General features: G+C 45.3%; 1 protein-coding gene across 1 annotated transcript; it reads right to left on the bottom strand.

The window, feature by feature from the left end:
- Positions 1-2,421: 2,421 nt before the first annotated feature.
- On the bottom strand, positions 2,422-4,308 carry LOC103628119 (dolabradiene monooxygenase). Its single transcript, NM_001397147.1, has 2 exons — positions 3,364-4,308; positions 2,422-3,257 (listed from the first exon to the last, which is right to left on the bottom strand). Exons 1-2 carry the CDS (start codon positions 4,252-4,254, stop codon positions 2,628-2,630), a joined length of 1,521 nt encoding a protein of 506 aa, NP_001384076.1. The 5' UTR covers positions 4,255-4,308; the 3' UTR covers positions 2,422-2,627.
- Between the last annotated feature and the right edge of the window lie 10,734 nt (positions 4,309-15,042).

The following is a 15,042-nucleotide window of genomic DNA, read 5'->3' as shown; positions in this document are numbered from 1 at the left end:
AAAAATGATATTCATGGTACTTAGCATAAGTTACGACCGATTTCAGAAGCGTACCGGAAACTTCGAGCAACATGCTCACTAAACATGGCCGTGAACTTGGCATCCACGTGTTTAAAAATTGTATAAAACACAAACAAAGTCAGAAAATCATGAAACTTGTCCCCGTGTCATGATATCATATGTATAGACTGTGATAAAAATTTTAGAGTATTTGGAGAAAGTTGTGAGACACTATGTGTAGAAACCTAAGAGGACTACACATGAAATCATAGAGTTTCAATGTGGATCTCTTAGGTTTCTACACATAGTGTCTCACAACTTTCTCCAAATACTCTAAAATTTTTATCACAGCCTATACATATGATATCATGACACGGGGACAAGTTTCATGATTTTCTGACTTTGTTTGTGTTTTATACAATTTTTAAACACGTGGATGCCAAGTTCACGGCCATGTTTAGTGAGCATGTTGCTCGAAGTTTCCGGTACGCTTCTGAAATCGGTCGTAACTTATGCTAAGTACCATGAATATCATTTTTTCATGCACGGTTTTCCAAGTTTCGAGTGACCTGCAGTTCAAATTTGAATTTTCCGAAGAAATTCAAATAAACGAACTAAATCTACTAACGATTGAATCTCTGTTATAATTGTCCACAAATGATACATGTAGGTCTACATAGTGTAGGAACATACCACAAAAAGTTTGGGAGACAAAACAAAAAAAATTAAAAAGTACTTTGCCGAGTGTCAGTAGGTTGACACTCGGCAAAGGAGGCTTTGCCGAGTGCCCACTTAGTGACACTCGGCAAAGAAGTGTACGTTAGACTTTGCCGAGTGTCAGCTCGTCGGCACTCGGCAAAGGATCTCTTTGCCGAGTGTCCCCGATCTGGCACTCGGCAAAGCTTATTTTAAAATAAAAAAAATCTTTGCCGAGTGCCAGATCACGGGCACTCGGCAAAGCGCGTTTACATAGCGCTGGTTTCTCTTCTTTCTCTCTCACTCTCTCACTCACTCATCGCGCCGCCGCCGTAAATCGCCGCCGCGACCCCGCCGCCGCGCCGCGACCCCGCCGCGACCCCGCCGCGCCGCCGCGACGCCGCCGCGCCCTCGCCCGCCGCGCCGCGACCCCGCCGCGCCGCCGCGACGCCGCCGCGCCCTCGCCCGCCCACGGCGCGCCCGCGCGCGCCCACACCGCGCCGCGCCGCCGCCGCGCTCTCACACTCGCCCGCGTCCACGCCGCCGCGCCCACGCCCTCGCCGCGAGGCCCTTGCCGCCGTAGCCGCGACCGCGCCGTGCCCTCGTCGTGCCCTCACCGTGCCCCCGTCGCGTCCCCGCCGTGCGTGCCCTCGTCGTGCCCTCGCCGTGCCCTTGCCGTGCCCCCGCCGCCTCGCCCCGCGACCCGCCGACTCGTCCGCGACCCGTCGATTCGTCTGCGACCCGTCGTCCCGCCCGTTGGGTATGATTAAGTTTAATATTGTGTTGATTAGATTAATATTTAGTTTTCTTGTGTTAAATTTATTTACGTGTATGATTAGGTTAATATTGAGTATTGATGATTGCCGGGCATCGTGCCGTTGAATTATGTGTGGATGTCAGCCATCGTGCTGAAAATTTAATTTGCAGGATTTCGAAACCTCCCCGTGCAGGGGAGGTGCTGCCGAAATTTCCTGTTATAGGATGGAGGACCGTGAGCACAGACCTGGGCACCGGCTTAGGTTCTTTGCCGAGTGTTGTGTCGCTGGCACTCGGCAAAGAGGTCGGCTTTGCCGAGTGCCAGTTGAGACACTCGGCAAAGAGCCTGACATGGGGACCCTCCCTGGCGGGCTCTTTGCCGAGTGTCCCAATTGGCACTCGGCAAAGATATCTTCGTTGCCGAGTGTCCCAGTTGACACTCGGCAAAGCCGCCGTCTCCGTCAACCGGCGCCGTAACGGTCGCTTTTCTTTGCCGAGTGCACCCTGACACTCGGCAAAGATCTTTGCCGAGTGTCCGAAAAAAAGTACTCGGCAAAGAAGTCTTTGCCGATGTACTGTTTGCCGAGCCTTCTTTGCCGAGTGTTACACTCGGCAAAGCCTTTGCCGAGTGTTTTTAAGGCTTCGCCGAGTGCTTCCGGCACTCGGCGAAGAGGTTGATTCCGGTAGTGTCACACTAGAGTTCCAAAAAATGGTTAAACATGTTTTATGCATCAGTCCTTTAATGGTTTCCCATATACTTGCAATATATCATTGTTACTACTCTCGGTCCAAAAAATACCCATCTGCTTCTGATTTTGTTGCCACTTTAAGTTCGATAAAATTTTATATTTTAAGTGCTGCATGTGCATATTCCCTACTGTCATATAAAACAGGAGACTTGTATATAGAGATGAACAAAGACTGTTTTTCACATTCACAAAGTAAGTTAGGAGAATACGGACGACCAAGAAAAAAAAAGGGGAAAATGTTATGACTCTTTAATATTAGGTAGATAAGTATAGATACATAGATAGATAGACACACAAAGAGATGTAGCAAACGAGTATTTCTAATACAAACGAGGCCAAACTGGTTGGATTTATTTTCTCATAATATATCACTAAAGCACGCGCATACTGGTTCGTGCAGCTTATATATGGCGCCGACGGCGTCAATTAGGCATTAACCGGAGCAAAGCGGCTGACCGGGTGCAAAACCAGGCCTGCGTTTTTCCTTCCAACCAGTCCTGCAGCCTCCCAAACATCCACATCCTTGGGCTCCTGTCCACTTGGTAGCTTCCAATCGAAATGGTACAGAAGGCTGGCTAGTGCAAGCTCCATGTTGGCCACTCCAAGGTTCCCTCCTGGGCACATTCGACGGCCAGACCCGAACGGGAGGTACTCGTGGCTTGTCCCTTTGTAGTCTAGGCTGGAGTTCTCGAACCGCTCCGGCTTGAATTCGTCGGCATCTTCCCAGTACCTAGAGTCCCTACAGATGGCCCAGACATTGACGAGCACGCATGTGTCTTTAGGGATGTCGTAGCCCATGATCTGGCATGTCTCGCGGCATTTGCGTGGGATCAGGAGCGGCACCGGGCAGTGCAACCTGAGCGCTTCCTTCACCACGAGCTTGAGGTAGCTAAGGTTTGCCCTGGACAGGTCGTCTTCCGTGATTGTGGTCTTCCCCTTGAAGGCCTCCCGGACCTCGGCCTGCGCTTTGGCCATCGTGGCCGGGTACCGGATCATCTCTGTCATGCACCAGGTTAGCGTTGTCGACGAGGTGTCGCTGCCCGCGCCAAACAAGTCCTAGAGATCAAATTAAACAGCAGTCATATCGATGTCGTCTTTTTTGAAGCTTGCTAGCCGTTTTTGAAGCTCTAGCAAGCTAGGCGGTGATCGGAATACGACTTACAAACATGAGCGCCATGACGATGTCGTCCGTAAGCTCGATGGGCAAGCCGGCCTCTTTCTGCAGCCTCAGCAGGACGGAGATCATGCTCTCGTTTGAAGCCTTGTCACCCCAGTCCATGGCTTCCTTGGTCTCGCGGATGATCTGCCCGAGGATGCGCGCCATCTCGTCGCGGGCCGCTACCGCCTTGCGTCGCGCCGTGCTAAGACTCTGCAACAGCCTAGACGACGGGAAGAGGTTAGCTACGCTTAGCTCCGCGGCCACCCGAATGCCAGTGTGCAGTGCATCCAGGTACTCGTCCTGATGCTTGCACCGGCTGCCGATGGACTCCCTGACGAAGGTGTCGTTGATGAAGCTAGATATCATCTTCGACAGGTCGACGGTGGCACCGGCGCCGGCGGACGCGGCCAGGTTCCGCATGAACCGCGCCACCTCCTCCTCGCGGATGCGCTGGAACGACTGCACCCGCGCCACGCTCAGCAGCTCCAGCACGCTGAGCTTACGGAGCTGGCGCCACTGCTCGCCGTACGTCCCGAACACTATGTCATTGCCGTTGAAGGTGAGTATGTCGACGGTGCTGTTCATGTGACGGTCGGCGAACGTGACGTCGTGCGTCTTGGTGATCGCCTGCGCGGCCTCCGGCGACGACACCACCAGCGTGGGCACCTCGCCCAGCCACAGCATCATGAGCGGCCCGTGCTTGTGTGCGAGCTCGCGCATCGCTCGGTAGGGCAGCGGGCTGCTGACGAGGTGGTGGATGCTGCCGATCAATGGCAGCGTCCATGGCCCTGGGGGCAGGTTCAGCTTCGGCTTGGTCTCGAGCAACGACTTGAGCTTGGAGAGGACGGCGATCAGCGCCACCATGGCCACGGCGAGGAGCACCTTGTCCTCCATCGTGGCTACCTACTTAATTGCGTATATAATAAGCTTGATCTGTTTGTGTTATATATGTCCGTTGGACATGGTGGCTACATTTATAGATTTAGATCGACTAGTGAACTTGATCAGTGATGTCCTTCCAACGAATTAAATTTTTGTTTGTTGTGGATGCAGGCTGCTAAGACGGTCCGAGTCAAACCATCGTGGTTTGAAGTTTCAATAAGTCTCAGAATCAAATAATGCACAACATTAAAAACCAAAATTTCTCTGAGTTTATAGGTAAGGTCATACCAATTGTGTTCCATTATCGACAATTAATGAATTTAACACTCTAAAGTGGCAGATAATGTTTTGCCAATAGAATCTTTGAATCATATCTAACCTTTAGCTTTGATCCATTTAAAAAAAATATTGCACAGTTACTACATCATACTTCAAGTTTCCTTATGCTGCTGGCATTGGACCGATTATATCCATTCTCCGTCGTTGCAATGGCCATGTTGGTTGGATCAATTGTGTGAGTGACGAAGTTTGTTTCTGATCCCTTGCGTACCTTTGGTAGTTGTAGGGACGATCGACCTGATCTTTCTCTAACTATTGGAAGCCCAGAGCTCCTATTATACTTGCCATGTATGTATGTATGTATGTATGTATGTATGTATGTATGTATGTATGTATGTATGTATGTATGTATGTATGTATGTATGTATGTATGTAGAGCCCTGGGCTCTGTTTAACTATAGGAAGCCCCGACCACCCGCCCGGTTGACCAGGCGCACCATCCGGTCCACCCACTATAATGTTTACGTTTAGTTATACACAGGTTTACGCTCATGTACCATCATATAAAACCAACCGCTCTACCTGGCCTTTCGCGATGGCTAAGACTAGGGTTTCAGTGGCGGCGGTTACGCGACACGAGCGAGCGCGGTGAAGCCAGCACGACCGCGGTGGACAAGCGTCCCCATAGACGAGATCCATGGCGGATCGCCTCCCCGTCATCGTTTTAGAGGTGCCTTCCCTTCGTTTCCCTCATTTTCTTCCCTCCCCTAACCTTACCTCCTTTCCCTGCACGTAGCCTGAAAGCTCTCTTTTGAGTTTTGGTGTTTGGATGACAACTCAATTAAAGGACTAACAAGTGTACTAAGTGTTGAACAGGTGCTTAAAGTAAAGCCTACAGGGTTCAACACAAGTGAACAAATGTGATGGTCCAAGAACTGGATTATGGATACATAATGGACATCACAAGTAAGATGGACATTGCAAAAGTGAGACTCGGGTGCGTAGCTCGGAGACAACTGATCAAGCCAAGGTCGGAGGCAAGAAGAGCTTCGAGGTACCAAGTGCACGGGAGAAGGTCAAGGAGGCTGAGGAACCCAAAGCCAAGGGTGAAGAAGAAGGCTTGCAAAGTCAAGGGTGATCGAGTTGAGAACAGCTACGGCACATCAAGGATCACTACATAAGAACGTGACTTACAGCCAATGAGGTAACAACTACAGTTATGTGGTGTAAGTCATAAGGCTCAAGAACAAGCTCTAAGAAGGAGATCAAGGTCACTAGAAGGAGAACAAGTGTCAAAACCAGAACTGGAAGCAGCCTAAAAGAGCTAAGTTCACCTTGATCTTTAGTTTGGGTTGTTCCTATGTTTGGAGATGTTCTATGTGACCTTTACAGGATGTTGGAGCCAAGTAATGTCAATCTAGATCAAGACAAGCCGACTTGATGATTTATGAGTCCAACATCAAAGCTCAAGCATGTGGAATGCTATAGATTTAATGATTAAGAGAAGGTATGATTCTATACTTAGTACATTGGTTTTATGGACTAATATACTTGTCTAAGTGTTAGAAACAGAAAGAAGAAGAAAAGAAGAGAGGTGCAAAGGGCTTGGCTATGTACAGCCAAAGCAGCTCAGTCTGGCACACCGGACAGTGTCCGGTGGTGCACCGGACAGTGTCCGGTGCGCCAGGCTGAACTCTGGCGAACTGGCCGCTCTCGGGAATTCACCGGCGACGTACGGCTATAATTCACCGGACTATCCGGTGTGCACCGGACTGTCCGGTGAGCCAACGGTCGACCGGGCCAACGGTCGGCCGCGCGATCTGCGCGGGACACGTGGTCGAATCAACGGCTAGATGGAGGCACCGGACTGTCCGGTGTGCACCGGACATGTCCGGTGCGCCAACGGCTCCAAGACTGCCAACGGTCGGCTTCGCCATAGAAGGAAAGAAATCGGGCACCGGACAATGTCCGGTGTGCACCAGACTGTCCGGTGCGCCACCCGACAGAAAGAAAGTATTGCCTTCCAAATGGGATTCCAACGGCCCCTAGGCCCCTTGTGCCTATAAAAGGGACCCCTAGGAGCCTCAAGCAAGATACAAGTGCAGCCAACAAGTGTAGACTTCACTGGAATCAATTCTCGCTCTCCCTCTTGTGTGTAACTCTATAGTTTGTGTAGAAGGCACAACTATAAGCCTTTAGAGAGAGGAGTGGTGCTGCTAAGAGCTAGAGCAAGGTCTTGAGCGTATCGTTACTCTGCCGGGGTGTTGCCAAGAAGTTTGTAAGCAGCCGCGGTTCTGTTGTAACCCCACTCAATAGTGAAAGGCTCTATCTGTCATACTGACAGATCTGAGCAAACGGAGGAAGGAGTTGAAATAGACTCCAAGCCCAGGTGTGGCTAACTCCAACGAGGACTAGGCAAGCATTTCAGGCTTGGCCGAACCTCGGGATAAATCCTTGCGTCTGTGTGCTCTGTTTTGTATTGTACCCTGACTCTCTGTCTCACTCGTCTTTATATCTGCACTTCAATACTTATCTGTGGTATAAGCTTTATTTGAAGTGCAGGACATTTTTGAGACAGGATCTCTGATTCCGCTGCAACCTACTCGAAGAGTCTTCTCACTCCACTGCGTACTAAGTCTTCGAGTAGAGTAAGAATTTAAGTTTTAAAGTAATAAATTTTATTCGCCTATTCACCCCCCCCCCTCTAGGCGACATACAGATCTTGTTCCCGGGTCAAAGGGAACTTTCAATTGGTATCGGAGCTAGGCCTCTCCAGTGTGGGCTTAGCCGTCCGGAGATAACGATGTCGTCACAAGAGGTAACTGTAGAACTTCTTTTAGGCGATGGCTCTAATTACAAATCTTGGTCTGTCTCTATTTATAATGCTTTCATGAGTGTTGATTCTGATTTGAGACAGATCTTTAGTAGAAGTATTTTTCCATCTGATATTAGTAAAAATCCCTCTAATGATGAACTAAGATGTTTTTCTCTAAATCACCGTGCTTGCAGCATCTTAGTTGATTCTCTTTCTAGAGGTGCTTATTTTGCCATCATGAGTAGTGATAATGATTTAATTATTGATGCTCATGATTTATGGAATAGAATTAAAGTAAAATATTGTGTGGCAAATTGTACTACTTCTACTCCCTATATTACTTGTGATACTAACCATTCAAAGGGAGAAGAACAAGAACGATGGCACCCAAACGATGAATCCACCTCACCGACAGGTTTGTCTTCCACTAGTTATAAATGTCTTATTGCTAACAATGATAGTGGAGACGAAAGCGATGATGAGGAGGAATATGAGGATGATAGCGAGGATGAGTCTTCATCACCACAAGGTACATTTTCCTGTATTGCTTCCACTAATAATAATGACAGGGAAAATGAGACCGGTGATGTGGAAGAAGAGGAGATTCGCCAGTTCCACACCCATCTCAACAAAGAAGACAAAGTGCTCTTGGTTAAGTTGTTGAGGAGGAACAAGGAACAAGGCGAGACGCTTCTTAGGCTAGAGGAGACTCTCATCAAAACCAACGACAGCCTGGAAAAGATGACCAAAGAACATGAGGAGCTAAAGTGCTCTCATGATAATTTGGTCCAACGGTATGAGTCTATTTTATTTGAGCAAAGAAATAATCATTTATCTGATGTTGCTCAACTTAAAACTGAGAATTCTATGCTTAAGAGTCAAGTAGAAATGATAAATTCAGAAAAACTTGCTCTAAGTGAAAAATATGATATGCTATCTTATTCTCATAATGAATTAGTTGATGACCATATCATGCTTAATGTTGCTCATGAGGTTGTAATTTCAAACTTAAATTCATGTGAACCTCATTCTCGCACGTGTGCGCATTTGAATTGTATATCATCATGTGCTAACCCCTGTTGCTCAAAAGAAAGCCAATCATTGATTGAGCAACAAGTTTTAGGGTCACAAAAGAAATTCTGTGGGAATAAGAAGCAACGACAACTGAGGAGAAGACGCTTAGCTCAACTCTCTCAAGATATCCACGGGCGCGTGGTGAAGAAGCTTGAGAAAGGAAAAACTGCAGCAAGTGTTAAGCTCAATAAGAAGAATGTTCCCAAAGCTATAAATGAAGAAATCAACATGAACGAGGAAAAAGGTAAAAATTCAATTAGTCATGTTGTTTGTACTAATCATCTCTCCATGTCCTTCAAGCACAAAAAGGGAAGAGGAAAAAGGAGGTGTTTCAAATGCAAGGAGATAGGCCACCTCATCGCATCCTGTCCGTACAAAGACAAGGATGAAGGGACAAGAAGTTGCTTTGGATGCAACAATAAGGACCGCTTTATCACTTCATGTCCGGTCATGAAGAATCAAGGTTGTGCATCCTCCAAGATGACCCTCTCCAAGGAAAATGACAAACAACAAGCGTCATGTCAGGTTGAGCGACGCTTCTGCTACAAGTGTGGTGAGCAGGGTCATATATCAAAGGTATGTTATAAAGGTAAGATTCCTAAAGAAGTGAATGTGTGTCAATCTCATTCGCTTAGGAGACCCAAATCATACACTTGTGCTAGATCTATAATGAGATCACCTAGAACTAGCACAACTGCTATTTGGGTACCAAAGGCCCTTTTAGATGAACGTTATGGACCCATCTCGAGATGGGTACCAAACTGTGCTAACTAGACCATGCAGGTGCCTTGAGATGGACTGGAGACCATGGGAGAGCTTAAGACGGTTATCTAAAACTCTATGCTTAAGCTGTTAATTGTTTTGGTGTTTATTGTCCCAAGGTTGAATTATTGTGAGACACTAATCCCATGTTCATCTCAAGTAAAATAAGGTGTATAGGTCCTTAATCATTATTGGTGAATCAAGTAAAAGGACTTTGATGAGAATCTACAGCTAGCTCTCCAAAGGACGGTACCCCGTGTATTTTAAGTACATAATTGCAATTTAGTATTGCTCTTAAGTTGGCTTGTTGTGCTACCTGTCTTTGGAGTAGTTATGCTTTATGATTGCCTGTGTTAAATGAATCATAATGATGTTTGCTTAATCATGATTGGTGCTATATAGGATATATCTTTTGAATCATTCATGGGTAGCTATTTCATTTGTTATATCCACAACGATTAACTCCCTTGGTGTATATGGATAAACCTGTAACTTTTTTTTGCAAGTCATGCTATGTGCAATTATGACATTTTGTTTAGTCCATGTTCACATGATTACCCTAGTTTAGTATTGTGTGAATTTCAAATCCATGAGCTATGAGGTGCGTGAGCAAAAGGAGCCCTGAATTGGTGATAACAAGTGCTCTCATAAAGGCAAAGGTATGGAAAATGGAGCTATACAATTTCATTAAATATTCTTGAAATTCCATTCATTGTGATCATAGCTATGTTCTTGTCTTTCAATTGGTAATATCTTGGTTTAGGTAATTTATGCCTTTAAAATGTTGTTTCTTTTGTGCACCTAAGAAACCTTCTTAATCATGACATGCTTAGATATTTCGCTTTATATACATGATTGTGTTGATCTTCAATTGGTATATGCAATGATAGTTAAATATGAAGCATGTACAGGTTGAGTAAATGTTAGACTTCCTTGAGTATTGAATTGGCTTAGGTGCCACTGAGGCATGCATTGTTGAATTTAGTCAACCTTTCATTTAGCCTTAAATTGGTGTTAAGTGGTTTTACAATTGATATTCAAATTGGCATCCTTGTGTGATGAAAGTGATAGAGTATGCCTTGACCAAGGTATGTTGTGATCCCCTCTAGTTCTGAGGAAGCTAGAATGTGCAAAGTGCAAGTCATTCAAATACTTGATGCACAACTTGAGGGGGAGCACACATAACTTGTGTCCTTTGAGACTAACTGTTTCTTGAGCGATCTTGTATAGTCTCTAGGTGGAAAAGAGAAGATAAGCAAGAAATGGAGCAATCTGGACTTGGGTACCTCTGTAAGTCAAGAAATTGGTATCTCAAGTTGTAAGTGCATATCTTTAGATTGCTCATGCTCTATAATATCTAGTGATAATAGATGCTTAAATATCATGGAGCCATGATAATAAATGAACTTTGCAATTGGTATCTTTCAATTGGTAGCCGTAATAGTTCGCTTCAATTGACATCTTTTGATAATCATGAGAATAGAAGTTTCTTCTTGTGCCCAATACTATAACTTGTTCTAAGTTTGATGTCTTAGCAACAAGAAAAAGTAAGGATAAAGAATCAGGCACAAGTGTGAAGAAGCTCTTGAGAGATTAGATACTTTCAAGATGGGAAGTACACTACAACATGGTAAAGGTACAAAGGGAGTATTAATTTTTTTGCATATATGTATCTCGCCTAAATGTTGTTCGGGCATATGCTCAATAAGTAAGGGGGAGTTTTGATAGTCGTTTTCCTCCTTAACACCCTGCTGTCTCTTGCTTGAGTATGTTTTTTTGGTGTTTGATGTCAAAGGGGGAGAATTTGTGTATTAAAGCTTATCTCAACCTTAGAGGAAAGCTTATCCTAATGGGTGATGTGTTAGTTTGAGCTTTGCCAAGTGTGATATTCATGTTTCTTGCAATGTTGCTCATATGGACTAGTGTTTCCGCTGCGATGAATTATTTGGCTTCTATAGTGTAAAAGATAGTCATGTGGTTAATGGTGCTTTAAGATTGTCTTAGTGTCTTAGTTTAAATTGGTATTAGTTTGAATTGGTATCTTAATGATGAATAGTGGTAGGTTGATATTCCTGTGATATATCCACTATTTTGAATGGTGTTTAACTCTGATTATGTGCATTTGTGTGTTATAGCATCATAGTTTGATTCTTGCCACAATGCATACTAAAAAGTGCTAAGGTGTAGAAATGTTTGATTTGCCTAAGTATGTGCAAATTGGCGTCTGAGGCCAAAATTATGTTTTTGAAGTAAGCACTTATTTAGGGGGAGCATTCTATAATCTTAGAATTAAAATTTGTGCTTCAAATCTTATTCTTATGTAAGCTTTAATTGTGTTGCCATCAATCACCAAAAAGGGGGAGATTGAAAGCTCTCTTGTGAGTTTTGGTGTTTGGATGACAACTCAATTAAAGGACTAACAAGTGTACTAAGTGTTGAATAGGTGCTTAAATTAAAGCCTACAGGGTTCAACACAAGTGAACAAATGTGATGGTCCAAGAACTGGATTATGGATACATAATGGACATCACAAGTAAGATGGACATTGCAAAAGTGAGACTCGGGTGCGTAGCTCGGAGACAACTGATCAAGCCAAGGTCGGAGGCAAGAAGAGCTTCGAGGTACCAAGTGCACGGGAGAAGGTCAAGGAGGCTGAGGAACCCAAAGCCAAGGGTGAAGAAGAAGGCTTGCAAAGTCAAGGGTGATCGAGTTGAGAACAGCTACGGCACATCAAGGATCACTACATAAGAACGTGACTTACAGCCAATGAGGTAACAGCTACAGTTATGTGGTGTAAGTCATAAGGCTCAAGAACAAGCTCTAAGAAGGAGATCAAGGTCACTAGAAGGAGAACAAGTGTCAAAACCAGAACTAGAAGCAGCCTAAAAGAGCTAAGTTCACCTTGATCTTTAGTTTGGGTTGTTCCTATGTTTGGAGATGTTCTATGTGACCTTTACAGGATGTTGGAGCCAAGTAATGTCAATCTAGATCAAGACAAGCCGACTTGATGATTTATGAGTCCAACATCAAAGCTCAAGCATGTGGAATGCTATAGATTTAATGATTAAGAGAAGGTATGTTTCTATACTTAGTACATTGGTTTTGTGGACTAATATACTTGTCTAAGTGTTAGAAACAGAAAGAAGAAGAAAAGAAGAGAGGTGCAAAGGGCTTGGCTATGTACAGCCAAAGCAGCTCAGTCTGGCACACCGGACTGTCCGGTGGTGCACCGGACAGTGTCCGGTGCGCCAGGCTGAACTCTGGCGAACTGGCCGCTCTCGGGAATTCACCGGCGACGTACGACTATAATTCACCGGACTGTCCGGTGTGCACCGGACTGTCCGGTGAGCCAACGGTCGGTCGGGCCAACGGTCGGCCGCGCGATCTGCGCGGGACACGTGGTCGAATCAACGGCTAGATGGAGGCACCGGACTGTCCGGTGTGCACCGGACATGTCCGGTGCGCCAACGGCTCCAAGACTGCCAACGGTCGGCTTCGCCATAGAAGGAAAGAAATCGGGCATCGGACAATGTCCGGTGTGCACCGGACTGTCCGGTGCGCCACCCAACAGAAAGAAAGTATTGCCTTCCAAATGGGATTCCAACGGCCCCTAGGCCCCTTGTGCCTATAAAAGGGACCCTAGGAGCCTCAAGCAAGATACAAGTGCAGCCAACAAGTGTAGACTTCACTGGAATCAATTCTCGCTCTCCCTCTTGTGTGTAACTCTATAGTTTGTGTAGAAGGCACAGCTATAAGCCTTTAGAGAGAGGAGTGGTGCTGCTAAGAGCTAGAGCAAGGTCTTGAGCGTATCGTTACTCTGCCGGGGTGCTGCCAAGAAGTTTGTAAGCAGCCGCGGTTCTGTTGTAACCCCACTCAATAGTGAAAGGCTCTATCTGTCATACTGACAGATCTGAGCAAACAGAGGAAGGAGTTGAAATAGACTCCAAGCCCAGGTGTGGCTAACTCCAACGAGGACTAGGTAAGCATTTCAGGCTTGGCCGAACCTCGGGATAAATCCTTGCGTCTGTGTGCTCTGTTTTGTATTGTACCCTGACTCTCTGTCTCACTCGTCTTTATATCTGCACTTCAATACTTATCTGTGGTATAAGCTTTATTTGAAGTGCAGGACATTTTTGAGACAGGATCTCTGATTCCGCTGCAACCTACTCGAAGAGTCTTCTCACTCCACTGCGTACTAAGTCTTCGAGTAGAGTAAGAATTTAAGTTTTAAAGTAATAAATTTTATTCGCCTATTCACCCCCCCTCTAGGCGACATCCAGATCCTGTTCCCGGGTCAAAGGGAACTTTCATAGCCACCGCCAATTTCTTCTTCCCCCATCTTCATCTTCCTCGCAACGCCGGTGCTACATCTCCAGACTGCCCCTGCTCCGCGCGGACCAGCTCTCCAGCACGATTGCACGACTGTTGTTCCTAGCAGCGGCGGTGTTCCGTGGCGCAACAGCGAAATCGACGATCATAGGAACGCGCTCGACTTCGACTCTCTAGGTGTCGCCAACCGCATCGTCCCCCGTGAGGACGCCCCTCGCGTGTCAACCACTATGTCTGCGGCGACTTGGCCTCCCCTCCACCGACCAGATCCACACCGCCAATGACCCCGACTCGCAGCTCAGTTCGGGCCAGGAGTTCGTCATCCCGCTCCCCTATTAGGTGGAACAAGTGGAGGTGCAATTCTAATCTTGGCCGCTGCCATGGTATGTGCCGATTTCTGCTAATTTGGTAATTTGAATTTTCCAATGTAGAAATGCAGAGCCAATATCACTATTTGGTACCACCTGATCCTACTCTCTTATTTGTTTGGGCATAAGACTATGTGTTTGCATAAAATAAATTCACTATTGTGTTAAAAAAGAACATAAATTCACTATTTATTTTTTATGTCTGATATTATCAATCCATGTCCCCTGAATCTAGAAGTTTCACCCGAGAGATAATCTAAATTCATGGATAGAATGCTAAGGGGCATTATGGGTTGTTGTACTGTCTTATGTAGTCTGTTCATTTTATTATGCACTTGTTTATAGTTTAGACAGTGTATCTGGTGTCACTACTCACTATATTATGCTGTTCCCGACGAGTTAAGTTGAGTTGAAGCTTGTGTCACTAGATTATACTAAGTTCAGGCTATAATCTGCTCAATCATTGCACATGTCATACCTGCACGAGATTGCAACACCATGCATCAACACATATAGTGAGCACTATCTTGTCCTAAAACAAAAATATTGGTAGCTTCTGTCCACCTTGGACCAGTTTTATGTGAATTTGCAATAGTCAACTGATTCTTGTGTCACAAATATTATTATTTTTGTCTAGTTTACTAGTGTCCAAGCTACATTGATCGCATGCTTAATTAGTCACTAGATCAAGGCTTCTCTTGCATAAGAGATTTTTTCCCAGATTGCAGCTAAGCCAGAAGAAAAGGCGGAAGAAGAGCCAAAATTCCCATTAGAAGTCATCTCAAATGTTGGAGGTGTATCCATAGTGATGGATGAAACTATTGGGGTTTAATTTTGATAGTGATACAAAATTTTCCATTCCAGGACGTTATGCAACTCTGCCATCTGTTCTACAAGATTGCTATTAAGGTTGTAGAGAATGATGAAATTTACACAAAATTCTCCAACGAAAGTTACGACACATTTAGTTATGTTTTATGCTACAATTACCTCAAAATACTTCTTAATGCATTTTATGTCAATTTAAAAAATTCTTAATGCGTTTTACGTCAATTTACGAAATTCTTGATGCGTTTTACGCCAATTTATGATATTTTTATGCGTTTTACGACAATCTTGTGCGAAGCGAGATACACAACATCTATTCCAAATTATGTGTGACTTTTACGCCCC

The sequence above is a fragment of the Zea mays genome, chromosome 5 (genome assembly GCF_902167145.1).
Source record: "Zea mays cultivar B73 chromosome 5, Zm-B73-REFERENCE-NAM-5.0, whole genome shotgun sequence".
NCBI classification, from domain to species: Eukaryota; Viridiplantae; Streptophyta; class Magnoliopsida; order Poales; family Poaceae; genus Zea; species Zea mays.
Note: the sequence above shows the minus strand (reverse complement) of the source record. Positions and strands in the feature narration are given on the sequence as shown.